The 27387-nt window shown below is 32.3% G+C and overlaps 1 protein-coding gene across 1 annotated transcript; it reads left to right on the forward strand.

The window, feature by feature from the left end:
• The first annotated feature begins 5082 nt into the window (after nucleotides 1-5082).
• On the forward strand, nucleotides 5083-7864 carry BDCG_07642 (uncharacterized protein). Its single transcript, XM_045423425.1, has 2 exons — nucleotides 5083-5167; nucleotides 5217-7864. Exons 1-2 carry the CDS (start codon nucleotides 5101-5103, stop codon nucleotides 6764-6766), a joined length of 1617 nt encoding a protein of 538 aa, XP_045278828.1. The 5' UTR covers nucleotides 5083-5100; the 3' UTR covers nucleotides 6767-7864.
• The last annotated feature ends 19523 nt before the right edge of the window (nucleotides 7865-27387 follow it).

Raw genomic sequence — 27387 nt, forward strand, 5'->3', positions numbered from 1 at the left:
GCTCTCACAATAACATCATGCATGTCTCTGATTTCTCTATCACTCTGTGTATGACATTAATGTCATTTATCACAAGATTGACTGAAATGTCAATATAGAAATGTGTACGCATACACATAGAGAAATTGAAGAAGAGTATGAGACTCACAGAATCAGAAGCCAGGGCAGAGAGAGTGAAGATGAAAGAGATAGAAGAAGAAGAAGATATAGAACTGAATAAATAACAGCAGAAGTCACTCAGTACTGAACACTTACAATCTGATGTATGTACAACCTTCTTCATAGAAAAGAGAGAGAAAGCAATGAAAGAAGCTTAAGAATAAGAGAGAGTAGTCTTAGCAGTATTATCATCTTCAATTAGAATAATCTCTGATGCTGAAGCAACTAAGAATCATTGTTAGTGTATGAAAATTATAAAAGTAGAGATAATAATTATCAAATGAACACTCACTGATCTTAGAATTGTACATATAATTACAATACACACAAGGCTTCTCAGAAAGAGAGAGAGAGACACAGAGAAATACAGAAAGCAGAACACAGTGTGTGAACAGCTTATTCTTATAATAATATTTCAGACAAGATGTATAAGTCTCATATCTGTGAGTGTAAAAGAGTATGACATCTGCATTCCTGTTTCTGAAAACACAGATATCTTTTGTCTGCATTATGAAGTCAGACAACAGACATCAGAGAATAGACTAATACAGATCTATTATTCTGAAGAAATTCATTAGAGTAAATGTCTCTGCAATATTAAACTTTACAGTCATAAAAAGTTTCTTAATATCTGTGAATATCATGACTTTATACACAGTAAAATTCATAACAATTTCCTCTAAGAACAGAAAAATCAGTATCAGAAAGAAAAGATGAAAAAGAAAAAGACTTACAATCTCAACACTGTTAAAGAGAGAGATAATTCTCTGATATGAATGAATAATTATCTCATCATAAATATTTAAAATGAACATAATAATCAGTGTCTGCAACTGAGCTTCAGATAGTCATGTTATACACAGTCTTCATACAATAAATCATTCTAAGAGTCAGTAAGAAGGGCAGAAGCATACATACTGAGAGATGTGATTTATTAAGTCTACACAACATCTTCTTGAAACGGGGAGAGCTGGTAACAAAAGCAGAGGCAGTAAAACCAGGGGACGCGGGAACAGAGGTAGCGGGAGCGGGAGAACCAGACACAGAGGCAAGTGTAGAAGATTGAGAGAGGGCAGCAGGAAAAGAAGCAGCAGAAGAGACAGAGAGAGACACAGAAGACTCAGTCACACATGACACAGACAATTTCTTTATTATCACATTCTTCAGATTCTCAATCAATGATTCAATATTAAGTTCACTATCATCAGCAGATGCAGATCTGTCAATATGTGAAGATTCTATATGAATAAAAACAACATATCAGCATCTGCATTCATGTAAAATTGTGTGAGAAAACACAATCAGAAACTCACTGAGAAGAGAAACAGTCAAGAATGTATGAGAAGAAGAAGAGAATGTATAAGAAGATAAAGAAGATATGTTATTCATGATAGTACATTCTGATAATTATTAGAAGATAAACAAGTTCTGATCACATTTCACAATGTGTTACACTTACTGCTAATAAACTGCTTAGTATAAGCACTACAATGACACTTATTATGAAAATAAGAGGTCATTGTCAGAAACACATACAATGTGATAGATGAACAGATAGAAAGAGTTGAATAGAAGAAGAAATAGAAATCTTGAATGATGATGACATTCAATGATGATAAAATAAAGAAGATGATTAAAGAATGAGAAAAGTTAGTGAATGAGTGATGTAATATAGTGAAAGTTTCTTTGTGAGAATGTACACAGAATACTAGCTGAATCAGAGATAGATTACATAATTGTGAAACACTAGTGATAAGCTAATCTGCATGAAGCTAGAGTGTACAACATGATTACATGAATGTGACTGAATCTGATGAGAGAGAATGTGATTCAGAAGAATGTATAACTGTTGAATAATAACGCGGCTGCTTCTGAACTACTAGCGTACAAATGTAAAGAGAGAGGCCCTAGCAGCCACTAATTAATTTAGCGTACGAGATTCAATATATAAGAAGCCGGTGTACGCCTGTAATTGTACGCTGGCTTAAGCAACCTTTGAATCACAAGAGAATTGTTTTCTCTCAATTATAAAAGATCTAGAATAATATTCTCATCTATAATGTTAACTGTGTGAAGAAGTAGACTACTCTTCTTAAAGATTTCTTCTAAGTCTGTGATTACACACTTCACTTGAATTATATTAAAACAGTGATATTTTATTTCATTAGTAAATTTTATATGATCTGACAGATCTATCTTCTTTCAACTCTTTATCAAAGAAAAGAAATAGAATATGAAGTTAATATTTACTCTGAAGTTGAGTAGACATCTCACTGATATCTTCTTATTCAGAGTATATATTGTAATTGTAATATAAACTCAGAGATATGAGAATTATTAATTCTTCATTTCTTTCTCTTCTTTCTCTTCTGTGAATATGTTTATCAGAAGAGAAGTTAACTTTGAGAAGATATCTTCTCAGTTTCTTCTCTTCTTCAGTTTCTTATAATCACTGATATAGTAATTATTAGCTCTGCAGTTGAAACAGAGATCTTTATTAAATCTTTTTTAATATTTCTTCACAGTGAGTGAAGAATTAGAATACTTGAAATTCTTCTTTACTTTCTCTACACTGAAGTTATTACAGCACTGTTTAAATTCTGTTATTAATTACTTAGAAAAGATCTTATTAATCTTTTTCTCAGAGAATTAATTATTTAAATAGATTTAGAAAGTCAGGTTGATAAGCTCAGTATAATTAATTAATAAACTCTGATATTATAATATTATTATTCATATCTTATAAGTCAGCTTTATAAGATAAAACTATATTTTTAATTAATTTAAATCATCAGTCAATTCCTCTCAATATTCTTTAAATCTTATATTAAAATTAAAAGAATTCTTATTATCTTATTAATATAATAAGTTGAATCACTGTACTGCTGTGAAGTTATAGTTATAGTAATCTTTGATTTAATTCAGTAGAAAGTTCTTGAATTCTTCTTAAGTTATAATAGTATTAATATGCTCAAGCTCTCTCTTCTTAATAATTCAAGTAATTGTAGAGATGTCTTTAAGAAGATTGATAATATATATTACTTATATCTCATGAGTATTATACTGACTCAGATTAAGATGAAATTTCTGTTCAAGAATACAGATAAAGCTGTGAAATTCAGATAAGATATTTTTCTTATATTTTAAAGAATCTCTGATCTTAATCTCTCTATCTTTATAATAGATGTAGATGTGTAGAGGCTGCAGCAGTGATAGAGCAGTTAAAGAGCTTATACTAAAATATACAGTAAGTTCAGAAATCTCAGATTTCTATCAGAGTAGAGATATACATACTCTAGAAAATAATATAGTATTTCTTTTAGAGAATGAGATCAGATTAGTCTTAGTATAGATATATAAAATTATATTAGTCTGTTAAAGCTTGACTGATTTAAATATATAATCAGATTAAGTGATTTAAATTGTAATATAATAAAACTGAAGCAGTGACTAGATCAGCAGTATTATATAGAGATAGTTATTTAAAAAATTATATAAATAAGCTTAACTATCTTACTTAAATAGTGAGCTCATAGACTACAGAGTTATTACAAGAATATCACAGATATAATACTTAGTATACTAAGAAGATTATATAAGATATGCAGTAACTCTTATATATATTTCAGTAGAAGAAAAATAAATTACTGACTTCTTTGATCAGAAGTCAGTATCTAGTTATTTTATATAGATAATAAGCAGATACTCTTCTCTCATTTTATGAGTGAGAATAGCTGAAGTGATATCTTAACAGTATCTCATTGTCAAGAAAGAGTAATCTGCTGACCTTATATAGAAGTGAGGTTCTCATATTCATCAATCAGATCTTTCTATGATATATCTGAATGATGTTATAGAGTGATTGAAAACTGGTTCAGACAGGATGAAATCATCCGCATGAAAGTGATGAGCCGTGTGGAACCGCAGCGGGGCCTTGGCGCGGCCAGGGGCGTGACACATTCACTGTTCTTTATATGACATCTCATATCTTTGTCATACCTTCATTCAATTTCTCATATTTCATATATTTGATTTTTCACACAGTGATCTTGATATCATATGCTATCTTGGCCTCCGCGGTGGCTTCTTCTGAACACTCAGGTTTCAGAGGTTCTTCTAGTTCAGAGAAGATATCAGGTTTATCAAGATTGATGAAGTCTGATATCTTCTTGTCCTTTGCATATCCTAGCATATGCTTGTATCAAAGTTTCCAATCTCCAGGAATGCTAAGGTGTACAGTTGCACTAGACATTGTCTTGTCTGTCATATCGATTATATTGAATGGATTGAGGAATCGGTTCAAGTATTTGAGGATAGATATGATCAGAATTCAGGGTGTATATCAGTCGAGTATTTCGGAACGTATATGTGTGAGGATCAATCATCTCAGTTCGAATGATTGTTGTCAAATTTGAATGAGGATTGAGATCGGTGTATCGCGCTTCTCTTCAGATGCTGCTTACCAGGCTCATAACTGTCAGATTGAGTGTCACAGATGAATATGTTGAAGACATATGAATCTTATTTGTATCAAGATCTGCTTGTTATATTATCTGTACACTATCTAATATATCTATTTCATACAAAAGATAGAGCTATTTATAGTAAAATATATGTGTGAGCCAAGAGAGCTAGCATAAGCGAGTATTAGACAAGTGTTGTAGTAAGCTGATGATGATGAGAAATATTGTAGCAATACGATGTTGGTGGCGTTCAGTAGTGTATAACCTCTTTTTCCTGACAAGTTACAAGGGCCCGAAATTTCTAATTAGAATCGTTTATCGTTGGAGTTAGTTACCTTAATTAGCGCCATGGGTTGTGCCAAGACCTTTTGCGGCCCTGTCAATATTTTATCAGACAATGCTCCATCCCTCCCATTGCATTCCAGGCCCAGCGGTAACAGAAAACTACCCTTCAATACCCCTCTTCCTTCCAATCGACATGGCACCGCGTCGAAAGCCAAACGTCAGAAAGGTTGGGCCGCAACCTTCAGTGCGACAAAGTCAAGGTGGGCTGTTCACACTTATTTATTCCCTACTTTGACTAACCCTCAATAGAGAAGCGGCCACAAGGAATCAAGAAATACCAAGTGCAGAAAGTGGTTCGCAAAAGCGCGCGTCTGGAACAATTACAAGTGCGAGCTGTATCCAAGGACAGGAGCACTGAACAAAGACAGCCATCCCCCTCTTTAGCAAGCAACCTTCCAATTAAGTCCCCCCAAAAGGTACAAACCATTCCGCAAGACGGAAACCAAAAACGGAAACGGCCACAAGAAGCCAAAGATCGACTTCAAAATCCAGGAAATCTCTTCCAAAAGCGGCCGCGAACATCCCGTTTAAGCTCCACTGTTAAGAACATACCTAGCCAGGAGGCGACGAGCAACGTCAGCGGGATCGAGATTAGTCCTATCCGTTATTGGATTCAGACAGGACATTGGCCCAGGAAAGATTCCAAGCAAGGCAGCAGTATGAATTCTCTGCTTGCTAGAAAGAAATCTACCTCTTCTCTCCGCCGCAAAGGATCAGAATCGAGTGCGGCGACGCCAAGTGATGAGAAGCCAAGAGAGGAAAAGAGTGCGCCGTATAAACATCGCCGCTACGAGATATTGCTAAGAACAAAGGGAAGTTTTATGCGTGACTCTGATACAGGCATCACGGATGAGAGCATACTGCTATACCAGTCCCTACTTGACACTGAGCAACTTGTCCCCACTGATTCGAGATTCCAGGATGATCTATTCACAAAAACTTGCGAGATGGTACGTCTTAGGAACGAAGCCAAGGTCATTATGGATATTGGACAGTTCATTGTTCCTTCCGCGGAGACTCTGGCTCTTTATGGGGCTACCAACCTCGACATCTTGATTGAGGGTTTCAATGAGGCCTGGAGCAAATGCATTCCATTTTACGGTCCCTGTCCGCAGCCCGATTATTGCGTGGGATTCAGGCAGTCTGCATTCACACATGGCCAACTTGAAAAGCTCCAGCCTTTTATAGGCAGTTGGACTCATACTTCCTTACTTATGGCCACGGACACCATGTATTTTCCGTTCCTGGCATGCGAGGTAAAATGTGGTGAGGTTGCGCTTGAGGTAGCGGACCGGCAAAACGCCCACAGCATGACCGTAGCGGTGAGAGGTGTTATTGAGCTTTATAGGGCTGTGAAGCGTGAACAGGAGCTTCACCGGGAAATCCTTGCTTTCTCAATCTCGCATGATCATACTACAGTGAGGATCTACGGCCACTATGCCCTAGTCAAAGAAAAGCAGACTACCTTCTACCGCCGCCCGATTCGCAAGTTTGATTTCACAGAACAAGATGGCAAGGAGAGATGGACGGCATACAAATTCACCAGGAACATCTACGATATATGGATACCAACCCATTTGAAAAGAATACACTCAGCAATTGATCAGATATCCTCTGAACTGGATCTTGATGTCTCCCAGACCGAACTTCAGTTCTCTCAGCGGTCAAATGCTGAATCCTTTGAGGATGAAGACCGCCAATCAAGCTTCATCGGTTCAGCAGATATCGCCCCATCTACCTCCTTCACTCAGGTGCCTGAGCAGCCACCCAAGCAATTCAAAAAGCCAAGGAAGAAGTAGTCATGCTCAGATACATACGGAGAAAGGGCTTCTGTTAAACAGATTTGATAAACCTGTCTCGAATAAAACTATGAAATCGTTGTGTCGAATTGGTGATTCCCCAAATAGCAGATGTTCCGGGCCACCTAGATAGTAATCCCTGTTTCTCCTGTCCAACTCAAAAGTGGCGCAAACGGGATAGAAAGATATCTGCGTGTTTGGGAGCTGGAGGGCTCCAGGGTGGGGGGATGTTGAGTCCGCCATATGTCGCGTTCATCTTCCCTTCATTGTCTCCACTCCAGGCCCACCCCTCAAATGAACCCCAGCATTTGCCATTTCACATCGAAACCCTTACAGGATAGCGGGGTACGACTGAGTGGTATTCCAGACACCATACAGCCCCGGCGCTAATTTCGGCCAATCACATGTGCCTAACGGGGCAATATTGATATTGAGGGAGATTTTTGACAGGATGTTCAGTGATGGTGAGCTGAGGGAGAAACTCAGATCACACCTCCGGCATTTTGAGAATCTGGCTGTCAGACAGGGAGTTGAGCAGGATGGCTGGGTCTCTAAAGATCGCTGGGAGAATGTGAAGGAAGCTCTTCATCTTTCTCAGCATGTCTTGCAGATTTTCCCCATCTCTTCCCTCATTTATTCTCAGATCTTGCAAGATTTTCATCCGTTACAGCTACTTTTATTTCTCATCTTCCCACGTGACTTTTGGTTCTGCCTGGCTTGCTAACTTCTTATCTCAGCAAGCTCAGACGCTTCTTCAGATATTCATTACTGTTTTAACACTGAATTGATAATTATGTCATGAGCTAACCTCAAATAAGCAATAAGCTAACTCAAATAGTAAAATCAGATTATGTGAGTGATAATATCTTACAAAGTGTCTGAGAAGAAACAGTTTCTAATTATTAATAACATAGAAACAATTTACTCAGTACTCTGAGTATAAAAGAGAATTTCAACTCAACTTCATAAATTCATTATTTCTATATTATTTTGAAATCTTAGAATAATAATATTCTGATAATGTATCTGATTTTTATATTCATATCTTAAGTTCTTAGAATAGAAGTATCATCTCAAAGTTAACTAGTATATTTTTAAACACAGGAATTTTAATTCAATTTCTTATATAAAAAAAAGCTCTTAGAAATTCTGAGATTAAAAAATATAATCATTTTCAAGAGTATACATCTATTTTAAATATAAATTTTTTTAAAATATTAAAGAAATATTTCTATTTTTCTTCTCTTTAACTATAAACTAAGGTGATTTTCAAATCTTAAAGATGTGTAAGTATATAGTAATAAAAAGTCAAAGTTAAAGAATCTGAAAAATTCTTATAAATCTCAGATATCTTTATTGAAGATGAAATCTTTTCTTTTTAGACTCTCTGATAAGAATTACTCTGAGTATATAACTTGTATTAAAAGTAGATTAATATTATATCAGATTAATAATACTGTAACTTACTTAAATTAAGTCAGAGAGTCTGAGCTCACTGAGATAATTAACTCTTATAGAAAAAGATATGATAAAGATAATAGCATCTCTTTACACAGCTAAGTTATTATTATAACTATATTATAATTCAGATTACTCAATTTCAGTTATAAGAAAAGATAGAAAGTAGAAAACTTAACCTTGCTAAGTGTATTACTTAATCTCATTATATAAGCTGATCTTGTAAATATGACCTGTGTCACTATTTAATCTCACTCAATATATCTTTTCTTATAATTTAAAATCACTTAATTATTTACTATCAATTCTATAATCAATTCTTAATTAATTGTAAAATAATTTTTAATTGATTATAAAATAATTCTTCTCTTATTATAACTTTTATATATGAAGAAGACTTTACTAATTTTATTAATAATTAATTTAATACTGAAATTATTCTTAAATTTAATAATAAAGTAAGTATTTATATAATTTACACTGAATTGATTATCAACTGATTTTCAATCAATTATTAATTACTTAAATATACAGATTGAATTTATTTTTATTACTGTCATACTCCCGGCCGCGTCAAGACCCTGTTACGATTTCACATGACTCATCACTTTCATGCAGATAATTTCATCTATTCTGTAGACTATCTGAATCAGTTTTCAACTGCTCTATGACATTATTTAAATATATTATAGAAAGATCTGATTGATGAATATAAGAACTCTGCTTCTATACAAGATTAGCAGATTACTTTTCCTTGATAGTAAGATACTGCTGAGGTATCACTCTGACTATTCTTACTCATGAAATGAGAGAAGGTATTCACTCATTGTCTATATAGAATAGCTAGATACTGACTTCTTATAAAAGAAGTCAGTAATTCATTTTTCTTCTACTGAAATATATATGAGAGTTACTGCATATCTCATACAATATTCTTAGTATACTAAGTATTATATCTGTGATATTTTCATAATAACTCTGTAGCCTATGAGCTCACTATTCAAGTAAGATAGTCAAGCTCACTTATACAGCTTCTTAAATAACTATCTCTATGTAATACTGTCAACTAGTCACTGCTTCAGTTCTGTTATATTACAATTTAAATCACTTAATCTAATTATATGTTTGAATCAGTTGAGCTCTAACAGACTGATATGATCTCATGCACTCACACTGAGACTGACCTGACCTCATTCTCTGAGAAAAACACTACATCATTCTCTAGAGTGTGTACATCTCTATCTCAGCAGAAATCTGAGATTTCTGAACCTGCTGCATATTTTAACATGAGCTCTTCAATCACTCTGTCATCATCACAGTCTCTACACATCTACATCTATCATAAAGATAGAGAGATTAAGATCAGAGATTCACTGAGATACAAGAAAAACACCTTGTCTGAATTTCACAGCTTTATTCATATTCTTGAACAGAAATTCCATCTTAACCTGAGCCAGTATAATACTTATGAGATATAAGTAATATATACTGCTAACCTTCTTAAAGGCATCTCTGTGACTACTTGAGCTATCAAGAAGAGAAAGCTTAAGTGTATCAATACTGTTATAACTTAAGAAGAATTCAAGAACTTTCTACTGAATCAAATCAAAGATTACTGTAACTACAGCTTCACAGCAGTGCAGTGATTCAACTTATTATATTAATAAGATGATGAGAATTCTTCTGATTTCAATGTAAGATTTGAAGAATATTAAGAGAAATTAGCTGATAATTTGAATTAATTAAAAACACAGCTTTATCTTGTGAAGCTGACTTACAAGGTGTGAATAATAATATTATAATATCAGAGTTCATTAATTAATTACACTGAGCTTGTCAACCTGGCTTTCTGAATCTATTTGAATACTCAATTCTCTGAGAAGAAGATCAATAAGATCTCTTCTAAGTAATTAGTAACAGAATCTAAACAGTGCTGTGATAACTTCAGTACAGAGAAAGTAAAGAAGAATTTCAAGTATTCTGATTCTTCACTCACTGTGAAGAAATATTAAAAAAGATTTGATAAAGATCTCTGTTTCAACTGTGAAGCTGATAAACACTATATCAGTGATTATAAGAAGCTGAAGAAGAAAAGAAACTGAGAAGATATCTTCTCAAAGTTGACTTCTCTTCTGACAAATGTATTCATAGAAGATAATGAAGAGAAAGAAATGAAGAATTAACAATTCTCATATCTCTGAGTTCATATTATAATTACAATATATACTCTGAACAGAGAGATATCAGTAAGATGCCTACTCAACTTCAGAATAAATACTAACTTCATATTCTATTTCTTTTCTTTGATGAAGAGTTGAAAGAAGATAGACCTGTCAGATCATGTGAAATTTACTGATGAAATAAAATGCCACTGTTTTGACATAATTCAAGTGAAGTGTGTGATCACAGACTCAGAAGAAATCTTCAAGAAGAGCAGTCTGCTTCTTCATACAGTTAATATTATAGATAAGAATGTCATTCTAGATCTCTCATGATTGAGAGAAAACAATTCTCTCATTGACTGAGTCACTCAGATATGATAATATCATCTCACTGATGAAGAGATAGTGATAGAGAAATCTGAAGAGTTTTATTAGAAGAATCTTGAGAAAAAGATTAAGTTAATATACTGTGTAGCAGGTGATTGAAACTTGAGAACAGATAAAGAAGTCATCACTCTTACTACAAGATTAGCAGCAGTATCTGTCATTGAAGATGAATGTACATGACATCTCTTTACAGATTTTAAGAATGTCTTTTTAGAAAGAGAAGCAGTGAAGTTTCCTGATATTAAGATATGATATAAGATTCATCTTAAAGACAGTGTAACAGTGCTGTACAGATCTCTTTACAACTTGTCTGTAAAGAAATTGAATATTCTGTATAAATATCTTGAAGAAGTGCAATCAAAGAACTGAATATATTTATCAAAGAGTTCAGCAGATATGTCTATACTCTTTGTGCTCAAGAAGAATGATAGACTATGCTTATACATAGACTACAGAGGTCTTAATAAGATGATAGTTAAGAATTACTATTTATTACTATTGATTGATGAGATGATTGATTGATTATCTGAAGCAAAGATATTCTCAAAGATTGATATACAGAATGTCTATCATAGAATCAGAGTTAATGAAGATGATGTTTGAAAAACAGCTTTTTATATCAAGTACAGCAATTTTGAATATCTTGTTTTATCTTTTAATCTTTGTAACACTTCAGTCAGCTTTCAGATCTATATAAATGAGATGCTGTGAGGCCTTGTCAACATCTTCTATATAGTATACTTAAATAACATTCTAATCTTCTTAAAAACAGAGGAAGAATATGATACTCATGTTCAAGAAGTGTTGAGTCACTTGAGACAGTATCAACTCTATATAAACACTGAAAAATGCTCATTCTACATGCAGAAGGTTGATTTCTTAGATTATATTGTTGAGATGAATGACATTTCAATGAACAGAAGCTGAGTCTCTGTCATTAAGAACTGACCAGTGCTGCAGATATACTGTGAGATGTAGATATTTCTAGAATTTGTGAATTTCTACAGATGATTTCTCTATGCATATTCACAGATTACTGTCTCTCTTACAGATCTGTTAAAGAGAAGTGTGAAAGACAGGAAAATAGAACTGTTTATTCTCATTTAAGACATTATACAGGCATTTGCAGAATTGAAACAAGCTTTTACAGATGTTATGATACTGAATTACTTTAACTCTGACTTACTCAGTCAGTGTGAGACTGATGTATCTGAGAATGAGATCTGTGAAATCTTTTCACAGTTGACACTGAAGACCTTTCAATGTTGAAAAAATCAGAGAATAATCATTTCTGAGAAAACAGACAATGAATTGTCTGTGAGAGAAGGCTTTTTCACAGAGTCTACAAGACATTACAAATGAAGATCAGTGATCTTCTTCTTCAAGAAGTTATCACTCATGCAGAGAAGATATAATACTTATAATCAGAAGATGTTAACAATTGTTGAATTCTTTAAGATCTGATAACATTATCTTCAGAGTAGTAAGTATTCAGTGTAAGTTCTCACTGATCATACAAATCTGTATTACTTCTTGACAATAAAGAGCTTGATAGAATGTTAAGCCAGATGAGCAGAGCTGCTTTCAGAGTATGATTTCTATATCTGATACTGTTCAGATCAGCTTAACCTCACTGACACACTGTTTAGATGACTCAATTATAATATTGTTGATGTGAAGAAGAATTCTATAAAAGAATCTCTATCATCACTGCAGAAGAAGCTGACTGCAGAAGATTGAGATTCTCTGAAGCTCAGAAACAGCATCAGAGAGACAGCTGCATGACTCAGTATAGAAGATGAAAGAAAACCTGAGTTCTCACAGAGAACTGATACTGAAGATCATAAGCTTCTTGTATCATATCTTACAATTATTGAATTAGTAAAGAATGAAATGATCTACAATCTTTCAATCTAACTACTTTTAGAATTTATTGATGAGTTACAGAAGAAGAATGTCTCTACTACAGCTTGAATTCAGAAGTTGAAGAAGAAAGAATCTGATTTAAACTTGAAAGAGACAGGCTCTGAGCAGAGCAGTGCTGCTAAGAAATCAAGTCACTGATAACTAGAAGAATATGAACTTCTACTGCTGAATGATTCAGTCTTCATCTCTTGTAGCAGAGCAGTGCATCAGAAGTTATTGAGAATTCATCATAATAATTCTCATACAGAGCACTTCAGATTAGATGTAAGAATAAGTACTCGCAGGTGATTATTCAGGTGTTTGCAGCTTGACGTGATATGTACTGTTAACTACTAGAAGTATTCACAGTAGAAAGATAAAATGTAGAGATCAAATATATAATAGCATTCAAGCTGAGTTATGAATAGTATTCATGAACTTCAGTCTATATAGTTGTGTGTAGCCAAGGGCCGCTAGCCCTATTAATTACATGAGAGATAGAAATAGAGGTAAAGAATTCATGAGAAGTGAGATTTCTTATATATTCTTCTCTCTCTAAGACTTCATCTATGAAGTCTTTCACTGAGTAACTTCATAGAATCAGCTCAGCACTGCAGTGATACTCATTAAAAACTCTTCATATCTATAAAAAACCTCAGTGAGGAAAAATCTCTTGTTATTACAAAGAGAAAAAAGTCTGTCACTCAGTTTCTTATTCTGCAAAATTCTTTATAATCTACAGATTCTTCTCTGACTATCATGCAGATTCATCTTGCATCTTTCATACAGAAGAGTTTCAGTTGACTCTCAATCATTTTCATGAGGTTCTTATGTAATCATTATACAGATTCATCTCGCATCTTTCATACAGAAGAGTTCTGATTGACTCTCAATCATTTTCACAAGATTCTTGTGTGATCATTACACAGATTTATCTCACAGATGAATTACTCTCTGTAAGATTACTCTCATCAAAGAGAAGTATTTGTGAGTTGATCTTTCACTCATTCTCATGAATCATTGTTCTTTGACACTATAGAATTGTTAGAAATTTTTCATTCTTTCACTAACTCTGTAGAATTGTAGAATCAAGATATTCACAGCCTGTAATCACTTTTTGTAGTCACATAGAAAGATTCAGATCTGTGATTCATAATCACTCTTGTTTACTAGAGTGATCTGACTGTTTCACAGAATCACTCACAGTGTAAGTAAACCTCTCTAGAGTAGTATAAATATCTCAGATCTGTTCACAGAATCTTATCTTCTTTTCTCTTTTTCTATAACAGCTCTCATTCTTATAAACTGTGAGTATTCTCATTCATCTGCAAAGTGTTTTCACTCAGATGATAGAGAGAGAGTGTTTCTGATAATATCTACATATTAATTCAAGAACTTCTCAAGAATAAAAATTTTTTCAATTTCAACATCTTCATAAATAATGTCTGATCACTGTTAAGCTTCTTATAAGTGTCTCTGCAACTTCTCTGATCACTTTTTATCAGCTAATGAAGCAGAAATACTGCTGCTCACAATCACATCTTCATCTTTCTCAGCCTTATCATTACACTCAATCTTCAGACCAGCAGTCAACTCTCTATCTCTCTCAGATCAGTCTCTGACTCTAAGCAGTGCAGTTCTCTTCTTTGCTGTAAGTCTTCTCACAAGTAATTTCTTACAGACTCTAGCTGATAGTTCTTGTAAAGCTCTCAGTGTTATCAGTGTCTTCTGCAGTCTCACAAATCTATGATCACTTCTTCTCTGCCTGCACAATCTCTGATCAGATATATGCAAATATGCCTAGGTTTCTCATCAATGATTCTCACATCACAGCACATTTTCACAATCTCATTATCAATGAAAGATGAGTTTCTGAGTACCTGTAAAATCCAGGTAATCAAGACAATGTAAATGTCATGAATTTGTGATAAGAGTTAATCTGAGCAGATGAGCTCTCTCTCTGCATTTCAATTATTTTCAGGCTGAATACTTTAGCATAACTGAAGAAGTAAACACAGCTTTGTAAGAGATATCTGATCACATGTGCAGACAGTCAGTTCTCAAGCTTCTGCTACAACTGTATATACTCTGATATTCAGCTTCTCTGAAGTCTGTACATTTTTAACAGTCTTCACATCAAATGCAACAATTGTCTGTATTATGAGTATAATACTCTCTGCTTCTTTGAAGAGAGAAATTGATAGTTATGAGAAAATTGAGTGTTATGAGTGTTGAGAGTGTGAGTGTGAATTTTCTTTATTTTTTCTTTATTAATCTCTAAATTGTGTTCACAGCCCTGTTTATTTTCTGTTTTTTTTAACTTTAATGAGAATATGATTTCTTCTTTCCTTGCATACACTGCAGACTGTTCATCTCAGTAGAAACTCATCATCTTATAGACTAGAGTTTGTAAATAACAGTGTTAATATCTTTATCACAATCAGGTTCTTAGTGAAGATCACATTATTCTGACTTATCAGAATTCACAGTATGCAAGTCATATCTCAGCTTCTGCAGATATCTTATCTACTTAGATGATTCTCAAGTGAACTCATTCATCTTGTCAGAATACTCTTATCACTGAATCTTGAATCAGAGCTCATGATCTCACTTCTCTGAATTAATAATTTCTTTAATCTGATATTCTCTTTCACTCTCTAGTACTTTATAAATAGAGTGATAAGTCATAGAGTTCTCTTCTGAGAATTTCTTATATTCACAGAGTAAAGAGATATGAAAAACATTGTATATCTGTAACTCAGATGATAGTTTTAATCTGTAGAACTGTAAACTAACTTTCTTCACAATCTTATAAGACTCTGTCTGTAAGAGATTCAGCTTCTTACTAGATCTCTATATAATGATGTTTTCTAGACTCAGTCAGACTTTATTATCTTTCTTAAAACTCTTTATAATATACTTAAAGTCATAGTATCTCTTCTGATACTCTTAAGTCTTTCTCAAGAATTCACAGGCTTTCTCTCAGATCTTCTGAATTCTCTCAGTCTGTTCACAGACATCATCACACTCTATAGTATACTCTTGCAGATTTATCAAGATCATTCATAAATGAGTCTCAGTGAGCATCTCAAAGAGAGTTTTATCTGTGCTGACATGCTTTGAGTTATTATACACAAACTCTGTAAATGATAATCAATACACTCAGTCATTCTGATTGTAATTGATAAAGCACTGCAGATACTGTTTTAATATACTCATCAGATATTCTATCTGATTATCTGTCTATTGATGAAAAGCTATGCTTAGATCTCATAAGATCTTCAGTATAGTTATCAGATTAGATCAGAACTTTTCTATAAAGATTAATTCTCTGTCTGAGACAATGTTCACAGACAATTCATGCAATCAGATCATATCATGAATGAAAATATAAGTTAAATTCTTTGACTTCAAGTTCTTGCAGATGAGTATAAAGTGTATTATCTTGATAAAGTAATTCACTATCATCAGCACACTGTCAAAGCAGGCATCATATATATTCTTGCTTTCAGAGAGACTTATAAGAACATTCATTTCTAGCTATTCTCAAGGTTTCTATGAGATGAATAGAGGAGTAAGTTCTTCATATAGTCTGAATCATACTACTCATAAATTCTGATAAATAGTATAAGAATTCACTATCTTCTTCATAAGTTCTTATATCTTCAGTCAGAAGTATTTTCTTATAAGCAACTCATAAGTTCTAGTATCTGTAAAATGACTCACTAGAGAAGAGTCATGATATCTTTTAATAAGTTCTACATATAGAAACTTATTCACAGATATATAAATTCAGTTCTCTCTTTATAAGAGATTATTTAAGTCTTTTTAATTCTTTATTTCTGCAGGATTAATCTCTGCTGTGAGCAGTTTCTGAATATACTGAGCATATTCATTCTTCAGTTACAGTTCAGACAATCTGAATAGAAGATCTTATGAAGACTTGTACTCTGTTTTCTCTTATATCAGATCTTCTGCAGTGCTTCTTAAAGCCTGCAAACTCTTCAGATTATAGATACTCTCTTCAAGAATTCTTGCAGAGATTTTCAGAGTGTTAACTCTCAGTGTTATAGAGAGTAGTTGTACATAGACTGACTGTGTGACCGTGTCTGAGATCAGGACCAGATTTTTTGATAGTCTCATTATCAATTCGACTGATTCCATTACACGGTTTTAACATTAGATAGTAGTTTCATACTGTTTCAGTGAGACTTACTGTCTACTCTTATCACATTTTCCAAATGAGACCATGATTTCCACTTCTCAATTTAAATTATTTTTATTGCTTTAAATGACTTTAAATCTCATTTGAGTGTTATCAAAAAGTGTTACTTTTTAAAAAATTAAAAATAGTCTAAAAAAAACCTTAAAATGTCTAAAAATAGTAACTTTATGCCAAGAATGGGACTAAATGGGACCAAATGAGACCACTTTCTCATTTTTTTCAAGTCATGGTTTCATTTTAAGATCTGATATATAGTCACTTTACCTGTTTTTTTGATAGTCAGTCCCAGCGGGATTCACGCCAAGAAATGTATGGAACCAGACCAAATGAGACCAAACGTGAAATTCATGGTCCCGGCGGTCAGTCTAGTTGTACAGACTTCTTTTCTCTCTCTCTTCTCTTCTCTCATAAGAAATTGAGAGACTCTTCAGTCAATCTCTTCATAATACTCAGTCTGAGCATTCTGTGAAGCTTTTCTGTCTTCTCTAGTTTCTCTATGTCTGTCACTCTGATCTTCTTAATGTAGTCTGATCTGTGAGAGAGTCTGTCTGCTGAGTTCTTAGTTCCCTTGATATGTTCTATCTTAAATCAGAACTCACTCAGTCTCTGAGCTCAGCAAACCTGCTGCTATGAGAGTTTCTTGATTGAAGTGAACTATCACAAGCTGTCATGATCAGTTCTAACAGTAATCACTATTATAAGACTCTCAAAGTAGTGATATCAGTGACAGAAGAATTTCACTATTATAAGAAGCTTTTAATTATAAATGTTATAGTTGATCTTCATGAGTTACATCTTTCATAAGAAAAAGATCACTGAAACTCAGTTCTCATTTAACTGTAGTTATAAGACTATTTCTAAAATTGTAAAGAAGAAGACATCTATCTTCAATCTGATTAAGAGCAAGAGATCAAAGTAAAACAGTATCACTGTGTCTGTGAATATCTGTTTCAATCTTGCAAAAACTCTGTGAGCTTCTGAGATAAGAAAGTTCTCACAGTTCTTTCTTCTCAATAATCTTTTCATTCTCTATTTATGAAATGACTTCTTCTTATTTTCACTCTTCAGTATGTCTGTAAGAGTCAAGAAGATTCTTATGAATACAAAGATAAATTATCTATAGAAATTCACAAAGCTCAGAAAGATCTGAATCTCATGAATATTAGTTAACTTCAGTTATAATAGAATAGTCTTAACTTATAAAGATTTCATCTGAATACTATCTATGATAATTATATATTCTAGAAAATTAATTCAGCAGATACTGAAGTTGTACTTTATAAGCTTAATATACAGTTCTGTCTTATCTAAGATCTTTAACACACTTCACACATACTCAGTGTGTTCTTTCTTCTTCATGAAGTACATCATCACATCATTCAGATATATTATTACAAAGACATTCAGATATACATGAAGTATTTTATTAATGAAAGACTGAAATACTGCAGAGACATTAGTCAGATTAAAAGACATCACTAGATATTCAAACAATTTCAGTGCAGTTCTAAAGACAGTCTTTCATTCATTCTCAGACTGTATTCATAGTTATGTATATATATTGATCACATTTAGTTGTGTGAATATAACAGCTCTCATGAGACAGTTAATCACATTCTCAATCAGAGACAGAGAATAGCAGCTTTTTATTATCTTAAAGTTCAGATTATAATAGTCTATATACAATCTGAGATCTTTATTCTTCTTCTTTATAAATATCACAGAGACTTCTGTGAAGAACTGTGAAGATCAGATAAAGTCATTCTTCAGATTCTTCTTTATATAGATCTGCAAGATCTCTGTCTTATAATGAGAGAGCTTATAGATTGATTCTCAGAAGAGTTTCTATTCTTCTATCAAATCTATTATCAGATTCTTCTTATAGTAAGAAGAAAGCTCAGCTGCTTTTACTGAGCTGAATATCTCTGTGAGATCTCAGTATTTCTCTGATATCTGAAGCTCAGTTTTCATAATCATGAGATTCTCAGACACTTACAAAGTCATTATATAGATAAGCTTGTCTTCTCTAATTAACTCTGCAGTATTAACTGATTCTATCTTCATAAGTAAGTCTGTCAACACTGATCAGAAGTATAAACCTGACTCATGAACAGCTATGTGTAAATTGTGTCTTTAAAGTTATATAAGTCTCAAGTACATGTCATCTATGATATCTGTGATAATCACAGTTTCTGTAAATCTTCTTCAGATTTCAGAGAGATCTTGTAATTCAAAGATGACTCTTACAAGTCTCTCAGCTCTCAGATCTGAGTTCTCACACTCTGCTTATTATAAGAGCAGATTCTCAGTTTTCATCTTTCAGCTCATTCACTTCATGAGCTTTAGAGACATTACAGTGACCTGGGATTCTGAGTTCATCAATGCTTCTTATACTTGTGAGACAGCAGTACTGCAGTGCAGTCTCTTCTTATAAACAAGTATTTTTATCAGAGAAGTAACAGATTCAGATGTCAGCTTTAAGACTCTTAAGAAGACTGTTGCTGACTCTGTTCATAACTTCTCAAATTTCTATTTTGATTTGTTCAGATAGTTTGCATGAAGATGTTCTGATTTAGAACAGATGAAGCAGAGTCTCTTTTTCTTAGTCTCTCTGTTATACACTCTGTTCACAGAAGCTTGTAAAGCTCTCTCTCTCTGCTTAGTAGTCAGACATGAATCTCTCTGTGTCTTATTATCTTTTTCTGATAAATCTGTTCTCTGTTATTCTGATTCTTGCAGAACTGATCAGTGATTCACTCTCTGTGAGTCTGTGACTCTCACAGTGATCTGTAAGTGATGAATAAGAGTCATCAGTTTCTTCAGAATCAAAAGCTTAAAGTCTTGTTCAATAAGCTTGTTCTGCATATCTTTATTCAGCTTCTTTATAAATATTATTATTCAGGTCTTATTTCAGAGCTCTGTTTTCACAGATCTCAATTTATATCACAATTTCATAAAGCACTGTGAGTAGTCTTCATCAGATTTCTTATCTCTTTTTCTAATATTGATGATTATGACTCAGATGTTCTCTATCTGACTCATGAAGTCTCTCAACTTATTCTCTAGATAGATCTTAAGAACAGATTAGTAGAATCTCTTATAATCATTCTCTAGATAGTTCAGCTAGTTTTTAACTTCAGTGTAATAGAGATCTGTTATTACATAGATAACAGCTTCTTCATCTTTCATATCACACAGTCAGACTTGTAAGTCAATTTCAAATACAAACTTATAAAAGCTTTTATAGATTGTGATTTGATAAGTGATCTTAAGTGATTGTAACTTAAGAAAGTTTCTTTTCAGTTCATAAGTATCTCTGAAGATCATGTCTAGAGACTCAGTTCAAAAGTGTTTACAGACAGTAAGCATTTCTTATAGAAAAATAGCTTAATTCTGCAGAAGATGCTCAAGAATGTTCTTCACTAAGATTGATTTATTCATAAGTTCAGAGAGTTTCTCTGTCACAGATGCAGAGAATAATATTCTGTAAGTGATTGATAAGTTCTCTGAGACTTCTTTTATAAGAGTTATTCATGATTCAGATGACTGCTTCTGAATATCTATAGTAGAGTTTACAGAGATTGAAGCATGTAAGTTTCTAGTTCTTTCAGTCATAACAGGCAGTTGCTGACTGACTGAGCTTGAAATGTAAGAATAAGTGCTTGCAGACAATTATTCAGGTGTTTGCAGCTTGACATGATATGTATTATTAACTACTAGAAGTATTTATGATAGGAAGATAAAATGTAGAAGTTAAATATATAATAGTATTCAAGCTGAGTTATGAATAGTATTTGCAAACTCCAGTCTATATAGTTGTGTGTAGTTAAGGGCCGCTAGCCCTATTGATTACGCGAGAGATAGGAATAGAGGTAAAGAATCCGCGAGAAGCGGGATTTCTTATATTAGAGAAGACTGAGAAGCTTCTAAAATGTAAATATATTTAAGACAAGCTTCAGACAGATGTCAAAGAGTATATTGAAACTTATAATATCTGTCAAAGAATAAAGATTCTGTGATATAAGCAATACAGTGAGTTGATATCACTGCCTGTTTCAAAGAACTTATAACAGAATCTATTAATGAATTTCATAGTTAACCTGCTGAAGTTGATAAGAGTCAAAGAATATAACTTGATTTTAATCATTGTTGACTACTTCATGAAGATGATCAGATATATTTCTACTTATAAAAAGATTAAAGCCTCTGAATTGACTGATCTGTTTTTAGATACTATTATTCATGATCACAGTGCTCTGAAATTATTAATAATAGATTAAGAATCTCTCTTCATCAGTAAATACTGATCAGCTTTTTACTATCATCTTATAATAAGATGTCTTCTCAGTATCACATTTCATTCACAGACTGATAGTCAGACTGAATATCAGAATCAGATACTAGAACAGCATCTTTAAGTGTTCTGTTCATATTATCAGAATAATTGACTTAAACATCTTCTAATCACTGAATTCATATATAATAATATAAAGAATGTAATCTTAAAGATATCTTCTTTCTATACTTGTTATGAATATAATTCTTCATTACTCAGTGACATTGTGAACAATGTTTCAAAGAGAAGAATAGACAGTCAGAATGTCAGACAGATACAGAGAATGAAGTATCTCTCAGTGTCAGAAGTAAAAGTGAAATTGAAACTTTTGAATAAAATTTATAAGAAGACAGTGAAAAGCATTCACTGTGCTTAGAAGCAGTAGATGAAATACTATAATTGAAAATATCTTTCAATGAAGTTCTCAATAGAGAATTAAGTACTACTTTTAACAAAGAATATCAAGATAATAAGACTATACAAGAAGCTCAGTGAGTGATGACTAGAATCTTTCTCAGTAATAAGAGTGATAAGTAAGCAGACATATAAGTTGAAATTACTTACAGAATTGAAATCAATTCATTCTGTTTTTCATATTTTCTATTTAAAGCTCTATAAATAATACTCTGAGGCAGAGTCATCTTGACTGAATAACATTGAGATTGAGAGTGATACTGAATATCTTATGAAGAAAATATTGAATAAGTGAACACATTACAGCAAGCTTCAATATCTTATTAAATGAGAAGAATATTCATTGTCAGAGAATTTATGAGAATTGCTTAAGTATTTGAAAAATGCTGAGAAAGAGATTGTAAGCTATAATATAACTAGTAGAGACTGCTCTGTTACACATCAGAGATGTTAAGTAAGAAATACTGCTTAAAGACTTCTCATTTTTCTTAAAGAGTTTTTTAGAGATGATCTCACAGTGATGAGTCAGTGTCTTATAGACTCTGTAGCACTCTTCTTCTATTTTCTCTCAAAGGATTTTTTAGAAGTTTAATAAGACTACACAAGTGTAAAATTTCTGAAGCAGTTAATAAGGAAAGAAAGAGATATTTGAAATCAATAAAAAGATTAATATTAATTGACTTACAGACTGCTGCTAATCTAATAAGACTGCAGCTCACTGAAAAAGTAAAAAGAGAGAATCTCAGAGTCTACTCATCAATAATTACATTTTCATCAAACTCATTCTTCACTATTGAAGTCTTTAACACTGATATCTTTATCTGCTGAGAAGTTAGTACTGCAGCACTGTAGAGAAGTATGCTGTAGAAGAGTATAAGAGATGCTTAAAGTATTAATTTATTAATTTACAAAGCATCTCAGTTATCTACTTCAATTGAAGTAATATTCTCTTCAATCAGTGATTGATCTCTGTGATACTTTTAACAGCAGCATCAGCTGACTTCTTCTTGAGATCAGTCATTCTGAGGTGTTTTTTCATCTCAGAGACTTATACTTTCATCTCTTTTTATAGATAAGTAAGAGAGATCTCTTCAGTCTTGATAAAATCTATCAATACTTGAAGCTCTGAAACTCTCACTCTGTACTGCTTGAGTATCTAGACTTCTTATCAGAGTCAACATAATGTCTTCCTGTGAGATAATACTTACAGAGAGACAGGAGTCATTGTTACAGATATAATGAAAATAACAGAAGTGAGAGAAGAAGCAGATATATAAAATTCTCTCTTTCTTCAGCTGCTTGATACAGTACAGACAAGTAGCAGTGCCAGTCAGAGATCACATCAGAGTCTTCTCACAGAGAGAAGATAAAGAAATTATGAGATTCTGTAGACTCAACTCAGCAGCAGCTTGAGCAGGGCTCAGATGTGCTACAGAAGAGAAACTATAAATTAAGCTTCTCAGAGTCACTGTCTCTGAAATCAAGCTCTTCCCAGATTTCTCTCTGAATGATCACATGGAGTCATATGTCACTGTATTGACTGAGAGAGAAGGCAGCGTTGTAACAGCAGTGAGAGAAGCAGAAGATGAATCAGACACAGATGCATCAGCTGACAGAAGAAATGATATCTCACTGCAAGGCACAGCAACTTTCACTGCAGTCATAAGAGATGCAGAAGAAGAAGAAGATGTAACAATGAGAGCAGTGCTCTCATGACTCATTGACACTGTCATCTCTGTCTTCAATCTGGCTTTCTTGACAGTCACGGAGGCTGCAGCTGCATCATAAAGATATTTACTCACTAGAAAATGTCAGAATAAGCTCTTTATTGTTCTTCAAGAACAATACTCTCATACACTTACTATTGCAATTGAGAAAGAGAGAGAAGAAAAATGTTTTATAAGAGAGAGAATCTTTTTGAAAAATCCTGTCACTACTGTTAGCTTTGTCTCTAAAATACATCACTTTTACAGAGAATTTCATATATAGAATGAAATATGATGAGAGATCTGTAAGTCACTTATTAACTATGTTTTCTTCATCTCAAATCAATATATAAGAAACTCACTTATTATGTGTTTGATTTGAATGAAGATGAATAAAGAAAGATCTATATAGTCAGCAGAAAAACTCATCTATCTCTTTATATCACACACAGTACACACACTGTTAATTGATTGATAACTGTTACTATATAACAAAGATAATTTCTAATCTGATAATCTTAAGAGTATAGAGACTATACTTTTAAAGAAGAGAGCATTGTCATGCTTCTAACTGTATCAAGACTCTGTTGCAGTTTCATACAGCTCATCACTTTTATACAGATGATTTCATTTATTTCACAGATTATCTGAATTAGTTTTCAACTGCTCTATGATATTATTTGAATATATTATAGAAAGATCTAATTGATGAATATGAGAATCTCACTTCTATATAAGATCAGCAGATTACTTTTTCTTGACAGTAAGACATCACTGAGATATCACTCTGACTATTCTCACTTATGAAATGAAAGAAGGTATTCACTCATTGTCTATATAGAATAGCTAGATACTGACTTCTTATAAAAGAAGTCAGTGATTTGTTTTTCTTCTACTGAAATATATACAAGAGTTACTGCATGTCTCATACAATATTCTTAGTATACTAAGTATCATATCTGTGATATTCTCACAATAACTCTGTAGCCTATGAGCTTGCTATTCAAGCAAGATAGTCAAGCTCACTTATACAGCTTCTTAAATAACTACCTCTATGTAACATCACTGACTAGTCACCGCTTCAGTTCCGCCATGTTACAATTACTATAATTAATTATCAATTAATTCAGAATTAATTTAAAACTAATTTAAAATTAATTTAATACTTTAAATATTTTTATCTTAATATATTTTAAAATTCTGTAAAATATCTCTTTATATTCTATATGAATTTTTCTATTCATTTAATTGATTATAAATCAGTAATACATGCTTTGATTGATTGATAAGCTGAGTGAAATAAATGAATGTGTAAGAATAAGTACTTACAGACAATTATTCAGGTGTTTACAGCTTGGTATAATATATACTGTTAACTACTAGAAGTATTCACAGTAGAAAGATAAAATATAGAGATTAAATATATAATAGTATTCAAGCTAAGTTATAAATAGTAGTTATGAACTTCAGTCTATATTATTATATGTAGTCAAGAGCTGCTAACTCTATTAATTATATAAGAGATAGAAATAGAGATAAAGAATTCATAAGAAGCAGAATTTCTTATATACTCTTCTCTCTCTAAGATTTCATCTGTGAAGTCTTTCACTGAGTAATTTTATAGAAACAGACTCAGCACTGTAGTGATACTCACTAAAAACTCTTCATATTTATAAAAAATCTCAGTGAGAAAAAATCTCTTATTATTATAAAGAGAAAAGAGTCTGTTACTCAGTTTCTTATTCTATAAGATTCTTTATAATCTGCAGATCTTTCTCTGACTATTATATAAATTTATCTCACATCTTTCATATAGAAGAGTTTTAGTTAATCTTCAATTATTTCTGTGAGATTCTTATATAATCATTACATAGATTCATCTCATAGATAAATCACTTTCTATAAAATCACTCTTATTAAAGAAAAGTATTTACAAGTTAATCTTTCACTTATTCTTATAAATTATCATTCTTTAACACTGTAGAGTTGTAAGGAATTTTTCATTTCTTTATTAACTCTGTAGAATTGTAGAATCAAGATATTTATAATCTATAATCACTCTTTATAGTTATATAGAAAGATTCAGATCTGTAATTTATAATCACTCTTTATTTACTAAAGTAATCTGACTATTTTACAGAATCACTTATAGTATAAATAAACCTCTCTAAAGTAGTATAAATATCTCAGATCTGTCTACAGAATCTCATCTTATTTTCTCTTTTTCTATAACAGCTTTTATTCTTATAACTGTGAGTATTCTTATTCATCTGTGTAGTATTTTTATCTAGATAATAGAGACAGTGTGTTTCTAATAATATTTATATATTAATTCAAGAACTTCTTAAGAATAAAAATTTTTTCAATTTTAATATCTTTATAAATAATGTCTGACTACTGCTAAGCTTCTTATAAGTATTTCTGTAACTTCTCTAATTACTTTTTATCAGCTGATGAAGTAGAAATACTATTATCTATAATAGTATCTTTATCTCTTTCAGCTCTGTTATCACACTTAATTTTCAGATTAGTAGTTAACTCTGTCTCTCTTTCAGATTAGTTTTTGACTCTCAGTAGTATAGTCTTACTCTTTACTATAAGTCTCTCTGTAAGTAATTTCTTACAGACTCTAGCTAATAGTTTCTACAAAGCTCTCAGTGCTGTCAGTACTCTCTACAGCTGCCTCAGTGGCTGAATGATTAATGCAGTCACTCAGTAGCGCCTTGGCGTGGGAAATCAAGGCGCGTGGGTTCGAAACCCGCAGAGAATACATTAAATCCGGAACTCAAGCACCTCAGGTTTTTAATAAATACAGAGATGTACAAATCGCTTTAACAAATCACTCTATGTTTCTGAGCTGAGAAGTTATTATCACATGTATTTAATTGTCACTTCTTTGTATTTTTCTATGTTCTTATTATCTTGACATGATCTTAACATCTGTATTTCCTTCTGTATAATCAACACTTAATCTGTATTTAATATCACGTAAGAACTCATTATAAGCTCCGCTTGCATATAAGTATAATGAAAGAATAATAATAATAATAATAATAATAAACATCTGATAGCATGTCTAAAAACCAGTGAGAAGTGCAAACTTCTTCAAAGTGTGATAATTTCATCTATGAAGTAATTTATAGTTATCATATCAGTGTAATTCTAAAGCATCTTAAAAGATAGTGTATGAAGAAGTAGTAAGTAAAAGAGCATCTGATTGATACTGCTCTGCTTATTGAGAAAAAACTTCATACTCAGATAAATATCATGTATACAAACAGATAAGATGTGAGAAAGAGAATGTAAGTAATGAATCAGATTTAAAGAAGACTGCTCTCTACTCAGAAGAATAAAAGAGAGATAATCATTACTGAAGTTATACAATGATAACAGAAAATGAAAATCAGAAATCACATAACAATATAATTATATAATGATAGACATTGTATAATTAATGAGAAATTATTAAAATAAACATCTTCTCTAGTTAATACAAATACTCTTCTCTACTATCTGAATCAGAAGGTATGTAGAACCTCTCAGAGAGTTTACTTAAAGTAGTAAGAAAAGCAGTCAAGATTACTGAACTGAAAGTGAAACTCTGTATATATATAAGAATTCTAAATGAGATTGAGACCTTGTATACACAGTGACAGACTGAGACAGAAGTTAAGTAACAATTGATATTTATCACAGATTAAGTATTCACTATGAAGAGCTTCACTGACATAATTATCATCATTAATAAGAATAGAGAAAACCAGGTCATAGACCTGCAACAGAAGATTAAATATTTACACAGATGAATAATTATATCAAATCTGAAGATTTTATCATGATTGTTTATAATCTCTTCAGAAGTATACACATTATCTGAGACTACTGCACATGATGAGAATTCAAGCATAAGATATATCAAGCTAAGAGATCTGCTGAAACTATTAAGCTTTAATAATGACTGAAAAAATGATGCTGCAATCAGTGGACTAAGTCAGATATAATTATATTATTGAATTAAACATGAACTT

The sequence above is a fragment of the Blastomyces dermatitidis genome, assembly GCF_000003525.1.
Source record: "Blastomyces dermatitidis ER-3 genomic scaffold supercont1.9, whole genome shotgun sequence".
Taxonomy (NCBI): domain Eukaryota; kingdom Fungi; phylum Ascomycota; class Eurotiomycetes; order Onygenales; family Ajellomycetaceae; genus Blastomyces; species Blastomyces dermatitidis.

Excerpts from the sequence above, each read along its gene's own strand:
- BDCG_07642 (XM_045423425.1), top strand. The coding sequence starts at position 5,101 with ATGGCACCGCGTCGAAAGCCAAACGTCAGAAAGGTTGGGCCGCAACCT. Across the intron at positions 5,168-5,216 it reads TTCAGTGCGACAAAGTCAAG|AGAAGCGGCCACAAGGAATC; the intron begins GTGGGCTGTTCA and ends AACCCTCAATAG.